This window comes from Mustelus asterias, chromosome 1 (assembly GCF_964213995.1).
Source record: "Mustelus asterias chromosome 1, sMusAst1.hap1.1, whole genome shotgun sequence".
Taxonomy (NCBI): domain Eukaryota; kingdom Metazoa; phylum Chordata; class Chondrichthyes; order Carcharhiniformes; family Triakidae; genus Mustelus; species Mustelus asterias.
Genome location: NC_135801.1, coordinates 54,461,445 through 54,474,463, shown reverse-complemented (window position 1 = coordinate 54,474,463; position 13,019 = coordinate 54,461,445). Strand labels below are relative to the sequence as shown.

The 13,019-nt window shown below is 40.9% G+C and overlaps 1 protein-coding gene across 3 annotated transcripts in view; it reads right to left on the bottom strand.

The window, feature by feature from the left end:
- Positions 1-13,019, bottom strand: part of arhgap10 (Rho GTPase activating protein 10) — a 199,598-nt gene that overhangs the window by 64,264 nt on the left and 122,315 nt on the right. For all 3 annotated transcript variants that reach the window (XR_013497750.1, XM_078212380.1, XM_078212393.1), the window contains exons 7-10: positions 12,819-12,923; positions 10,840-10,969; positions 7,152-7,258; positions 2,478-2,572 (exon numbers count right to left, since the gene is read on the bottom strand). Coding sequence is in view for 2 of the 3 variants with exons in the window: in XM_078212380.1 (XP_078068506.1) it covers positions 2,478-2,572; positions 7,152-7,258; positions 10,840-10,969; positions 12,819-12,923 (437 nt within the window). In the remaining variant the exon portion in view is untranslated. The remainder of the gene's footprint in view (positions 1-2,477; positions 2,573-7,151; positions 7,259-10,839; positions 10,970-12,818; positions 12,924-13,019) is intronic.

Sequence of the window (13,019 nt, the reverse complement as noted above, 5' to 3'; positions counted from 1 at the left end):
AGAAGTCTCACAACACCTGACGAAGGAGCAGCGCCCCGAAAGCTAGTGGCTTGTGCGACCAAATAAACCTGTTGGACTTTAACCTGGTGTTGTGAGACTTCTTACTGTGTTTGCCTCAATTTGCCATGGCACCTTCAACAGTGCCTTCCAAATCTGCTACATCCAGAAAGGTAATGGAGAGATGCATGGGAACACCATCACTTCCAAGTTCCCCTCAAGTCATGCAACATCTTCACTGGAAATTATCGTACATCATTGTCGCTGGATCAAAATCCTGGAATCCCTAACTGCGGGCACTGTAAGTCTACCTTCACCACATGGACTGCAGTGATTCAAAAAGATGGCTTGCCACCATCTTCACAAGGGCAATTATGAATGGACAACAAATACTGCCTTGCCAGTGATGTCTATATTTCATCCACATCTTCCGGTGCTTAAAAGAAGAGTACATGCTGAAACAAAATGGTTCACAAGGAAATTATAGGAAGACAGAAGCAACCCTAAGATTAGCCATGGCATCTCTGGAAAAGGCAATGGTGCATAATTTTAGCAGTAATAGCAAAAGCATTTTTGGTATGCCGCAAGTCAGAAGACCATAAAGGATTGTATAGAGCCACAGGAGGATACTATAGGGCAAATTCAAACTGATTCAAACTTATTGCAAAGCTACCAAATATATATTTTGCATTGGTTAGTACTCCTTTAGAGACAATGCTGATGCATCTGATGAGGTTTCTCATTAACATTAGAATAATTAATTGCATTGATTAAGCAAATTCAAAATTGATCAGGTTTCAGGTCCAGATAATATCTAACCAGGGTCGTTAAAGAAATGGAACAGTTGCTTTGTGAGCCCATTGCCCTGTCTTCAAGAGAATCAGTCAGGAATAGTTCCCTTAAGCTGAATGCAAGCTCATATAGCTCCCATCTACAAAATAAGGGGGCAAGTTACAGAGAACTAAAGGCTTATCAGCCCACCATGCATTACTGGAAACGTGGTAGAGAGGGGCCATAAGAGATGTTCTTTATGGTCACTTGGAAAAAGGTGGCAACACAAGAAATTCACAACGCAGCTTCTGAAAAACTTTGAGGAAGTCATTAGGGAGTGGATAAGGGAACTCTGGTAGAGAGTGTCTAACCAGGCTTTCAGAAAGTATCTCCTATTAGGTTACTTCACAAGATAGGATCTCGTGGTAACAGTAGGAATTTCAATTTCTGAAACCCACAGTTAAACTATTTCAGATTAATGATGTGGTTCTGCTTGAAGACATGTTACCAGTGATATCCCAAGGATTTTGTCCTGAGCCTGCTTCTTTTCATTATCTTCACAATGACCTGAATATCAATGATGGAGGTTCTATAAATGAGTTTTCAAATGACAAAATCTTTGCAAGGCGATAGACAAATGTAATCACATCCATCAGGGTATAAATGTGTTTGGGGAGTGGACCACACAACGGTAAACAGAATTCAATTTAGCAGTAGCATCACACACAAATATATAGTGAAGAGAGAATACATTGGCAATCAATGTAAATCAAAGGATATGATTTTGACACTATGAAGGCCACTGGTGAGACTTCACCAGTTGAGGTTTCCCCATGTGGTGGGAGACATGATGATCTTGGAAAAGGTCCAGAGGAGAGTTAGAGTCTTTGCCATCTTACAGAATCTCAGCTATTCAGATAAACTCAAAACCTTTGTCTATTTTTGTTAGGGCATCATTGAGATGTGAACTGATATTAGGCCACCAAATAATTGAAGTATGACTTTCTATTGACAGGTTATTTCAGTTTAATTGTTTGGTGAGGACCTGGGGGCATGAGTTTAAACTATGGAATAGTCAGAGCAGACGGAATGCTTGATGGCTCTTCCTTTCCCAGAGAAAGATGGATCTCTGTAAAACACTGCCAACCAGTATGGCAATGCAGACTCTACATGCAGAGTGAGTTTGACCGCTTCCTGATTGGGGAAGAGATTATATCATATAGGAGACATGTGTCTTTATAAGTATCTTTATGATCCATGTAAACACCTGGAATGGTTTCATTCACTTAAAGGAATCTCAGAGGATTTTTGCAGAATATTTTTCCATTGTTGGCCTTGGATTTTCTTCCCTAATTCTTTTGGCCTTCCCAGGACAGGACATTAACATGCTGAAGGTGAGGAGTCAAGGGAGACAGGAAGCATTACATCATTACAGTCCAGCCTTTGTGGTCTGGGCAGGCCTGATGGACCAATTGGTCCTTTCCGACCCATCCATGCTGCAGGTTTGTAAAATGCAAGCATTTTTTCAGAGCTACCGGTCACTGCAGAACTCTATGGATTGAGGAACTGCAAAATGGTGTATTATTCTCTCCTTTCACTTGGTTTTGAATGCAAAGAAACACTTGCAGTGCGAGAACCACTTCCAGATATGTAAAAGTATTGTTTTTTTGTCCCATGCTTCACAAATGAAGTATAAAAAGCTATTTTACCTGCCCACTGCTTCTATATCAAAACAAAATCTCTTGTCTGTGGCGTCAGACTTTTTTCTTGTGCACGATTTAAGAATAAACGTATCTTCATCCCCCTAATAAACAAGAATGCACACAAATCTTATTTTTTCAAAGAAACATTTTCAGGATATGTTCAAAATAAACACATTTTTTGGTATTAAAAAGAGCAGCTCCATAAACATTTAAATGTAGAGAAATAAGTTGTTTAAATTTATATGGCACCTGAGCAAGTCACTCAAACATCACAAAATCCTTGCACAGTTATTGTCCACTTACTATTGAGAGTGGGGAGGTAGTGCAGTTGTGGGATTGTCACTGGGCCAATAATTAAGAGACCCAGGGTAATCTGAATTCCATCATGGCAGATGGTAAATTTTGAACTTATTGCTGATTGTCATAAAAACCCATCCACTTCACTAATGTCCTTTAGGTAAGGAAATCTGTCATCCTTACCTGGTCTGGTCTACATGTGACTCCAAATCCACAGCAATGTGGTTGACTCTTAACTGCCGAGCAAGCCACTTAGTTCAAGGGCAATTAACTTTGGGCAACAAATGCTGGCCCAGCCAACAATGTCCATGCCCCAGGAAAGAACTTTTTGAAAGTAGTATGAAGAATTACAAAGTAATCATAGAATCCCCACAGTGCAGAAGGAGGCCATTAGGCTCATTGAGTCTGCACCGACCACAATCCCACCCAGGCCCTATTCCGATAACCCTGCATATTCAGCCTGTCAATCCCCCTGATATTAGGGTCAATTTGGCATGGCCAACCAATGTAACCTGCATATCTTTGGACTGTGGGAGGAAACTGGAGCACCCATGCAGACTCAGGGAGAACGTGCAAACTCCACACAGACCCATAATCTGTTTCTCTGGTGATGGAGCAAAGTTAAATTGATCTTTCAGCAAAATAAAAGTGCATTAACAATCCATACTATTATTGATGCACACATCATCTAGCGAAAGAAAACCTCTTCACAGGAAAAGATATACCATGAACTGTGAATTTCCAGAACTTGCTGCTGCTAGGTCATATCTCTTAAGACTGAATTTTTCTATTATAAAATGGAACCACATGGGCCATTATCTGTATATTTGGATGTAGACCTGGGTTTTTTTTTTTAAAAAGATCACAAGTTCATCTTGGAACTGTCAACAAGCCGGCCTCTTCCAAGAAATCACCTGATCTTTATAGTACTTAAGGAATATCTGACTGTTTTGAACTTAAATTAGTTTAATTGATGGGGAAGAAAACGGAAAAGGCAAAGATTGGCAACTTGCTGGAAATCACATGCGAGAGGAAACCTACTGGTTTTGAAGACAGTCTTGTTGGGGAACAAGCCGAGGAAGGTAGGCCACATTAACTTGACTCTCTCTCTCTCTCTTTCTACCTAGCCTGCAATGGTGTGTGGCTATCAACCTGTAGGTAGAGAATTATCTGTGTGTAACTTGTCTGTATTTAGATCTGCAAAGCTGACACCAGTAGATGAGAACTTCCAGACAACCACAAGGACCGGTGGCCTATCTTTGAATAAGGGAATTCCAGGTCAACAGTGTCGAGACCCTGCTGATTTTATTTTTGAACAAACCCTTCCTCTAAAACCCAACTCTGCAGAAAAACTGTCTGTTTGTCCTTTGTCGATATGCGTAAATGTGTGGGGGCACTGGGGGTATTCTTTAGGAAGAGACATATAGTTATACTTCCCCAATTACAACAGTGTGTTAATCAGTAAATATAATTTGTTAAAATGTTTTGTTTTATAATTAATAATCATTCTAAGTTTATTGAAAGAAACCTGGTTAAAGTCGCTTTTATCCTGGTTACCAGTAATAGAGATAAATGTTTGGCCATTTTGGTGCGAAAAATAAACTTTTGCAGAGTAGTGAGACTAGATAATACGTGCGCTTCTCCCATATGGTCGTAACACTGCTCCGCCATTTGCATTGCACAAACAGCACCTTGACATTCACTTCCTTATCCTCCTCATGTTTAAGAACTTACTGGATTTGCACAGGATGGGTAGAACTTTCCAAAAAAAGGCAAGTGTCAGGTTCAGACTGAAAACCACTGGCCAGAGAAACAGGCAGGTTGTCTGTCCAGATCTTCCCACACTTTGCCATTTTAAGGCAAGGGGGAATGCTTTGCGCCATCATTGTGAGGGGGCAAGGCTTAAAAATGTCAGAAAGCCCGGCTCCAAGGGCACTCAGATCTCAAAAAGAATTTAAAGAACCCCCCCACCCTCCCACCACCATCAATGATCGGCAGCATTACATCTCCCCCTCCGAGGATCAATGGCATCGGGGCCATCCCAGGGGATCTGCCTATAGGCCCTTCCCCCTGCTGGTCTTTGGCATTGCCAACCAGTTTGGCACTGATATGGTGCCACAAGCATGTCCCTGACCACCTGGGGGCTACCCTGGCCTCTGAACTCCTGGTGAGGTCATCGTGTCTGGTCTCTGTTTTTGGAGACCAGTAATGATTCCTGCCATGTGACGTGGGAACACATGACGTTCTCAGAAGATCCAGCGTTAAGCCGGTTCTGAATATTTAAATACATGTCAGTGAATGGTAATGCCAGAGTATGAACCTGATGTCGTCACCGGCAGAGCATGAGGAAGACCCCAATCTGAGATCTCCACATCACAAATCCCGTTATATGCCTCCTGCAAGAGTTTCCGGCCATAATGGAATTTGCACCTGTGCCGAAAGGGGCCAGAAAATCATCCCCTATATGTCTTTTAAGTTTATCACAGAAACGTAAATCTGGTAATTAAGAGCTTTAATACCTTGTGATGCTGTAACGCAATAACATTCAGTGTTTCTGAACCGGAATGGAAACAATTTGAGAATGCAATCAATCGCTCTTAAAGACTTTGAAAATGTCTATTTTAATTTTTTTTCTACTTTTCCTTTGTATCTCTTTTCTGATGAGCCATTCTTTCTTTCCATACCGGATTCAACTCAAATTCGTCTAATCCATTTCACCAAACTTTTCCAATATTCCTTTATCTTTCTTTAACCTTAGCTAAGGTCCCAAGTACTCTGTTATCAGCTCACATTTTTATCCCATTTCGGTGTAAAGAAATCTAATGAACAGCACATGCATGGGATTCCCTACCCCAGGAAGCACTTGCCATTTTTATTCTCTATATCTGCACCAACAAGACTGTTATCGGATATCAACATGATAAATGAATATAGCAACAACTTGCATTATCTTGCGATTTTAAGTAAATGTCCCAAAGAGTTTCATAGGAATATTACTGAAAAAAATCAAGTGGATCACAAAAGGAGATATTAGGACAAGCATCCAAAAGCATGGCCGTGCAGCCTGCATTATGGCACAAATTTCACTGACTTTCTTTTTGCTTTCAACAATCAATAAGTCAAATTCAGGCTGTAAATAGTTGTTTGTTATGCCAACTAACATACAAAATAGTTTTTGGGTGTTTTACTTGTTTGATAAATGAAAGAGATAGGTTTGATTATTGTCTTGAACAATGAGATACAGGTAGAGAGGGGGAAGAGATTTGGGGAGGGAATTCCAGAGCATTTTATTTTAGATTTCCTTGTCATTCTTTGCACTTTTCATTTTGCAAACCTTCAATCTGACTGGTTAGGCGAGGGAAAACTCTTCACTCAGCTTTCTGATGTCCTTGGCATGATTTCTGTTCCCAGATTCCCATTAGGATGAAATGCATTTGTCGTGCGGGGCCAAATGCCGGCAGTGGAGCCAAGAGGGCGAATTTGGAGCAGGCAGCCAATCAAATGGCTGTCCACAGGAGTCCTGTCCAATTAAGAACTGTGGGTGGGCTCCAGAATCTGGAGGGCTTATAGGAGACAATCCAACATTAGAGTTAGTTGCTGCAAAAGTATGGAGGGAAATGTGAGGACGCCGGCCATTAATGGGATAAAGAGAGCCAGAAAGCTTGGGGTCCCCAATCATGAAGGGGAAAGCCACCACAATAATATGTACTGCCATGGTTACAGCTGAGTTTTGGAGTGATGGTTTCACATTGAATACCGTCTCTGATGTCGACTTAGTCTGCTGCTGGGAGGCCGCCATCATTTCACGGATGGCCACAAGATCTGGGAGGTAACCTTGGGCAGCGGCACTGATTTGTCAATCCACTTGACGTCAGTTGAGACACAACTGAAAATTCAGACCCATTTCCCCTTGCTGCATTGTTAACAGCTCGCACTTTTAGCAACTTGCCATGCAAAATAGTTAAAAATTTGAAAGTGCAAGGGAAAATTTCACTAATGGCAGACAAAGTTAACCGAGATAAGAAAGAGGCCTAAAGTGGCAAGATAAAGCTAACCTTACAGAAGAATATGCCATGAGGCTACTCATTCAGTGAAAAAGCTTTCTTTGGTTGCAAGTGAAATCTACCACTTTATCGTCTATTTGCAGTGTCTCTCTTAAGTGTGCCCTCTACAGATTGTTACTCAGGACCCATGAAGCTAAACTGCACTCCTAGAATTTGTGGAGCATGGGGAAATAAATTACACCATTTATGAACAAGTTCTTGGTGTAGAATCTCAATTACCCAGCACAAATTTGAAGCTTTAAAGTTACAGTCCATTTTGGAGGTAACAGACAAAGAACGCCGAAATCGAAACAAATACAATTTTAATTTAAATACTTACAATTTTTCCACCTGATCTCTGATCAAACTGCACCATGGTAAATCTTTTTGTCTCCTTCTTATATGAGCAGTAATGTTTCACCCAATTCGAGCCAAAAGGACCTGTTCCTATAACATGCAAAGCATTCAGATGTATTACATTTTTCACCAAAAGGTTTACCACATTGTAAGAATATCATCATTGTAATAATACCTGAACTAATGCGGACCTTTAGAAAAAGTTTTCATGTTCATTTTGAGTTATGACAATTGAGTAAGTTGAGGTCACAAATTGAATTTTAGCATTGCTGAACAAAGAGACATCCTGTCGAATCTTTCCATCTTGCAATCATCAGAACAGATGCAAGAATGCCAAGGGAGCAACAATTTATATTGCATGAGAAAAGAATGCTGATTGGTCAGCAAGTTAATCTAATTGATTGAATGCACCAGGAATTATTGCCGCTCCCCCTTCTCCTTTGCTTTTGTTTGTTCCAAAAGAAGGTGCAATGTTGGACATGTTCCTTTTGCCTGCAGTGAACATATGCAGCTAAGTGACCTACATGCAAGCCCAACTGATAATCTTAAATTGGTTGTTAATGTAATTCTTAGCATAATTGGGATTGTTCAGCAAGTGCTATTAATTGTATAATCACAACTATATTACACATTTTGTTCTGGGTTTTGTAATCAGGGACTGGTCTAGCATAGTCATTACTCTGCTTATTGTGAAAAGCTAAAGAGATGTGCCGTTTGATTTGACCCACCAGTCATTGGAATATACAGCCTACGTACCTAGCATCGCTCCAGCATTTGTGAGCATGGGGAAATAAATTACAGCATTTATGAGCAAGTTCCTGGTGTAGAATCTCAAAATTCTGAAATTCATATGCCATGCTACTCACTTGTGTGGTAGACAGAACGTCTATTTGGTTCGGTGGTAGCATTCTGTTGATGGAAAACACCACTCATGTTTTTTTTGCCATTGCATAGTAGCAACATGAAACAGCTAGCGTCAACCGTTGCTCAAATTTTTCAGGTATTTTACCCTTCCAGGGCACTTTTCAGTCTGAACTGGCTGCCTTTGTCCCATGAATGTGCGCAATACACAGTAACAATCCGATTGGGGTTGCCATTATCCCACAAGATAGCTTTGATGTGGCCTAATTCAGTGTGAAGTAACTAAGTCCCGAGCCGATTGTTTCACTTGCAAGCTTACCAGGTGGAGCTAGCTGTTTAGCATTGCTTCTATGTTGTACAAGTATAGAGCAAATGTGGCCAAGTTCCCACATTAATCGTCCCCTGAAGAATTGAGGTCATCAATCAAAAGTTGACTCAAGTCATACAAAGCGGCACCATTTACTAAAGGTAAACCATCGAACCATGAAATATTATGGGGCAGAAAGAGACAATTCAGCCCATCATGTCTACATTGGCCAAAAAAAAGAGAAAAATGAATCTAGCCACTTGTTTTAATCCCAATTTCCTGGTCCATGGCCTTGCAGGTTACATCACTTCAGATTTAGGTCCAGGTATCTTTAAGTGTTTCAGCCTCAACCACCAACTTAGGCAGTGAATTCCAGAGGCGTACCACCCTCTCAGTGAAAAAGGTTTTCCTCATGTCCTGACTAAGCCTGCTATCAACCACCTTAAATCTATGTCCCCTGGTAACTGACCCCTCAGCTGGGGAAACAAGTTTTTTTTGTTTACTCTATGTAGGCCCCTCAATTTCCTACACCTTAATTACGTCACTCCTCAGTCTTCTATTTTAAGGAAACCAACCCCAGCCAATCCAATTTCTCCTCAGAGCTGCAATTTTCAAGACCTAGCAACATTTTTGTCAATCCCCTCTACATTTTTTCCAGAGAAATTACACCCTTCCTGTAATGTGGTGACCAGAACTGTACACAAAACTCCAACTTTGGCCTAACTAGCAATTTATACAATTCTGGCATTACATCCTTGCAACAATACCTCATCCAATAAAGGAAAGCATTCTATGTGCTTTCTTGACCACCTGTCCCACCACCTTCAAGGACCTTTGGACATGCATTCCAAGGTCTCTCACTTCCTCAACCCGTCTCAATATCTTCCCATTTATTGAGTATTCTCTTGCTTTGTTTGCTCTCCCCAAATGCATTACCTCATTTTTTTGACTTGAATTCCATTGCCACTTTTCTGCCCATTCAACCAAATGATTAATATCATTCTGGAGTCGACAACGTTCTTCTTCACCATCAACTACATGGTCAATCTTTGTGTCATCTGCAAATTTCCCAATCATGCCTCGACATTGAAATCCAAATTATTAATATAGACCACCAACATAAAGGTTCCCAATACTGAGCCCTGTGGAACACCACTGGAAACCGCTCTCCTATCACAAAAACATCCATTGACCATTACCCTTGGTTTCCTGTCACTGAGACAATTTTGAATCCAACTCACCACCTTCCCCTGCATCCCACGAGAGCTCACTTTTCTGACCAGTCTACCATGTGGGATATCAAATGCCTTCTGTAGACAACAGACTGCACCACACTCATTATCTCTAACAATTTATCATGCCAGCATTAGATCAGCTAATAAGAACAATCAAATAATCAGAACCAATGTCCCAGCAAATTAAATAACTAAAGTGGTAGATGAGCCTTTACGATAATGAAAGTGGGGGATGGGGATACAGAGGGGATTCAGGAAAGAATCAAGTTTAGAACAGAATGTTAAGGCTGCACAGCTGAGTAGTAGTAAGGATAAAAATAAGGAGAGTGGGCCAAAAGGGCTAGAGAGTTTAACGAAAGTCAGAAGGCATTGGTGACAATGGTGACATCAGAGAAAATAGAAAGAAGTTAAAGCTCAGGGCTCTTTATCCAAACATGCAAAGCATTCACAACAATAGTTGAATTACTAGCACAGATAGAAACAAATAGGTTTGATTTAATAATCATAATGAGGATTTGGGACTGAACTTAATAAGATCAGTGGTGGCCCCTATGACAGGCCGGAAAGCCAGGGTAATGTCACCTCGGTTATTCCTGGGAGCGTCAACATAATTCTGTGCCCATCATAAAATCCTTAAGGGGTTTGACAGATGCAGGAAGATGTTATGCTAGTTGCAACATCGACAACTAAAGGTCAAAGCTTCAGAATAAGGGTTAGCCATTTGAAAATGAGATGAGGAAAATTTCTTCAAAGGGACATGAAACTTTGGAATTTTGTACCCCAGAGGATATTCAAGGCATGGATCAACAGCTTTTTGATACTGAGAGAATCAAGGGATATGGAAATACTAGGGAAGGTAGAGTTCAGGCAGACAATTAAATACAACACTGAATGCTGTAGAAGGTTAGAATGGCCTACACCTGCTTCTACTTCTTATGTTTATATTTCTCCCCTTTTTATATTAAAAGTAAAAGTGAAGAACATTTTGTAAAGCCAATTTTTATTGCTAGTTTTAAGATCCCAACGGTCAAAGTTCAGAAAGGTCCAGATTTCCTGGCCGATAGAGCATCCTCCAGCAAACACCTGTTTTCCAAGTTGGGCACTGTCAACTCTACCAACCAATTTCAACTGCTGAGGGAGATGAGTAACATGTAAAAATATGCAGGCAACCGAAGCTCCCTGGACTTTATTACATGCCCAACAAATGATATTCAATTGAAAACTGCCAGATGAAATCTACTAAATAAAAGATTGAAAATAATACATACTTTTCTCGTGTAGGTAAAGGTAGCCCTCTGTGGTAAACGGGGTTGTTCTTGCCAATTCATGAGGGTTTTTCTTAATCTTGTTCATTAGTTCCTCTACCTCTGACCTTGCACCCTCAAATCGATTTCTTGCCTGTAAGATGGAGCGATATAAAATAGTCATCCAAACACTCAGTAACAGGGTATGAAGTATCAACATTTTTTGGTTAATGTTTCATTACCATTTGTGGCATCACCTACACTACAACAGTAACTAGGGCCTGAATTTTAAATCTCCCAAATAATTGGTAAGTTGGGCTCAGGTAAGATGCTTAAACTTTTAAAAATTGAATGAAGGCGGCACAGAAAGCTGGCAGTAAAACCCATGCTCAGGGAGCAGCTTAGCAATTTGAATATTTTAATTTATTTATACAGAGCATATATAACCCATGTCATAGGTTAACCCTGGCTTGGCCAGGCTTCCCTGGTCTTAGGGAAAGCCCACACCTGGGGGAGGCAAAGACAGTTTTGGGGAAAAGGCACAGAAGAACATAAGGGTTTTTGCTTGCTCCTGCACCCCTCAAGCTCCCCGCCATAATTAAACATGTTCCTCGTTTCTCCCCCCCTCAACCTCACATCCTTCCTCGGCCACCTCCCATCCCTCTACAGGGGTTGGAACCCCACTGCTGAGATTAGTGATCAAACCCAGTTCCCTGTAACTGCTGCAGGCTCACTTCCTGTTCCTGTGGCTTGTTCCCGGCTGCTCAGCTGGAAGCCAAGCCTGTCAATAAGCTGACTTACGGGCAGGGAACCTACAGAAAAACAAAACGTAGAAATGTTTTGGGGTCAAAATGCCATTATCACATGCAGGGATAACTGAACTTCTGGGTTTCTCATAACTTCCCACCACCACCCTGATCCTCTGAGACAACCTGAGATCACGAAAGACCCTATTATAAATGCAACTCCTTTATTTCGTTCTTTCATGTTCTTGAATGAAGTTTAAAAAGCAAAAGTCAGGGAAGAGCCTTTTCGCAAACAAGATGATATTTCAAATCTGCTCAGCGATTTATTGCTGTTTAAACAGGAGATGGCAGCACCAGTGCTTCTTGCAAAATCCATGCGCATGTTGACTGCAGAAGCTCAATGTGAACCTTTATGTAAACCGGATTCTTTTTTCCAAATTGGTTTAATAAACTCATGGTTTGAATGGGAGTTCAAGTCTCTACGACAAAGTGGAATGTGTTTCAAATCAAAGTTACCTGATTACCACTCAATTATATTTCTTGGGTATTTCTAAACAAATACATTCACCCAACAGTGATATTAGGCACTTTGATTACATGAAAGGTACAATATTTAAATACAAGTTGTTGTGCAATCAGTTTCCAGTCAAATTTTCAGCTGGAACGTTGGTTGTATTACATGGAGAGAACTTGGAAAATTGGCTGACATTGTTTGTTATTTTGTTTCCGCTCACATACAATAAGACAAAATTTCACCCAGCCATGTGCAGGTCATTACCCAGATTTTAGCATCAAAAGTCACTTTTTAGAAAAAGCATTCAACATGAAAGAACTCTACATTAATGGGCGGCATGGTGGTTAACACTGCTGCTTCACAGCGCCAGGGACCCGGGTTCAATTCCAGGTTTGGGCGACTGTCTTTGTGGCGTTTGCACATTCTCCTCATGTCTGTGTGGGTTCCCTCCTGGTGCTCTGTTTTCCACCCGGGTTAGGTGGGATTGGCCATGCTAAATTGCCCCTTAGTGTTGGGGGGACTAGCAGGGTAAATACTTGGGATTATGGGGGATAGGGCCTGGGTGGGATCGTTGTCGGTTCAGGTTCGATGGGCCGAATGGCCTCCTTCTGCACCATAGGGATTCTATGAAGAATCAGATCAGGAACAATTCTTTTTGAAAACAGATTCGCTAACTTTGATCCAAAGTGCAAGCATACAATGGAGATCTATTTATGCTCCGGTTTATGAAAAACAAAGCTTACATTTTGTATATTGAGGTGCAGTTCTGTTTTGTAGTGGTCGAAATCTTTGGCCAGCTCATAGCCCTGATGATAAAAGGTGAAAAGCATCTGAAAAAAAGACAACATCTGAAAGAGAAAAAAAAAAGTTACTTTTGGAAATATATAATACATTGAGGTAGGGAAGGTAGGCAGGGAGGTGGGATAGATGTACTCACTGAAGGA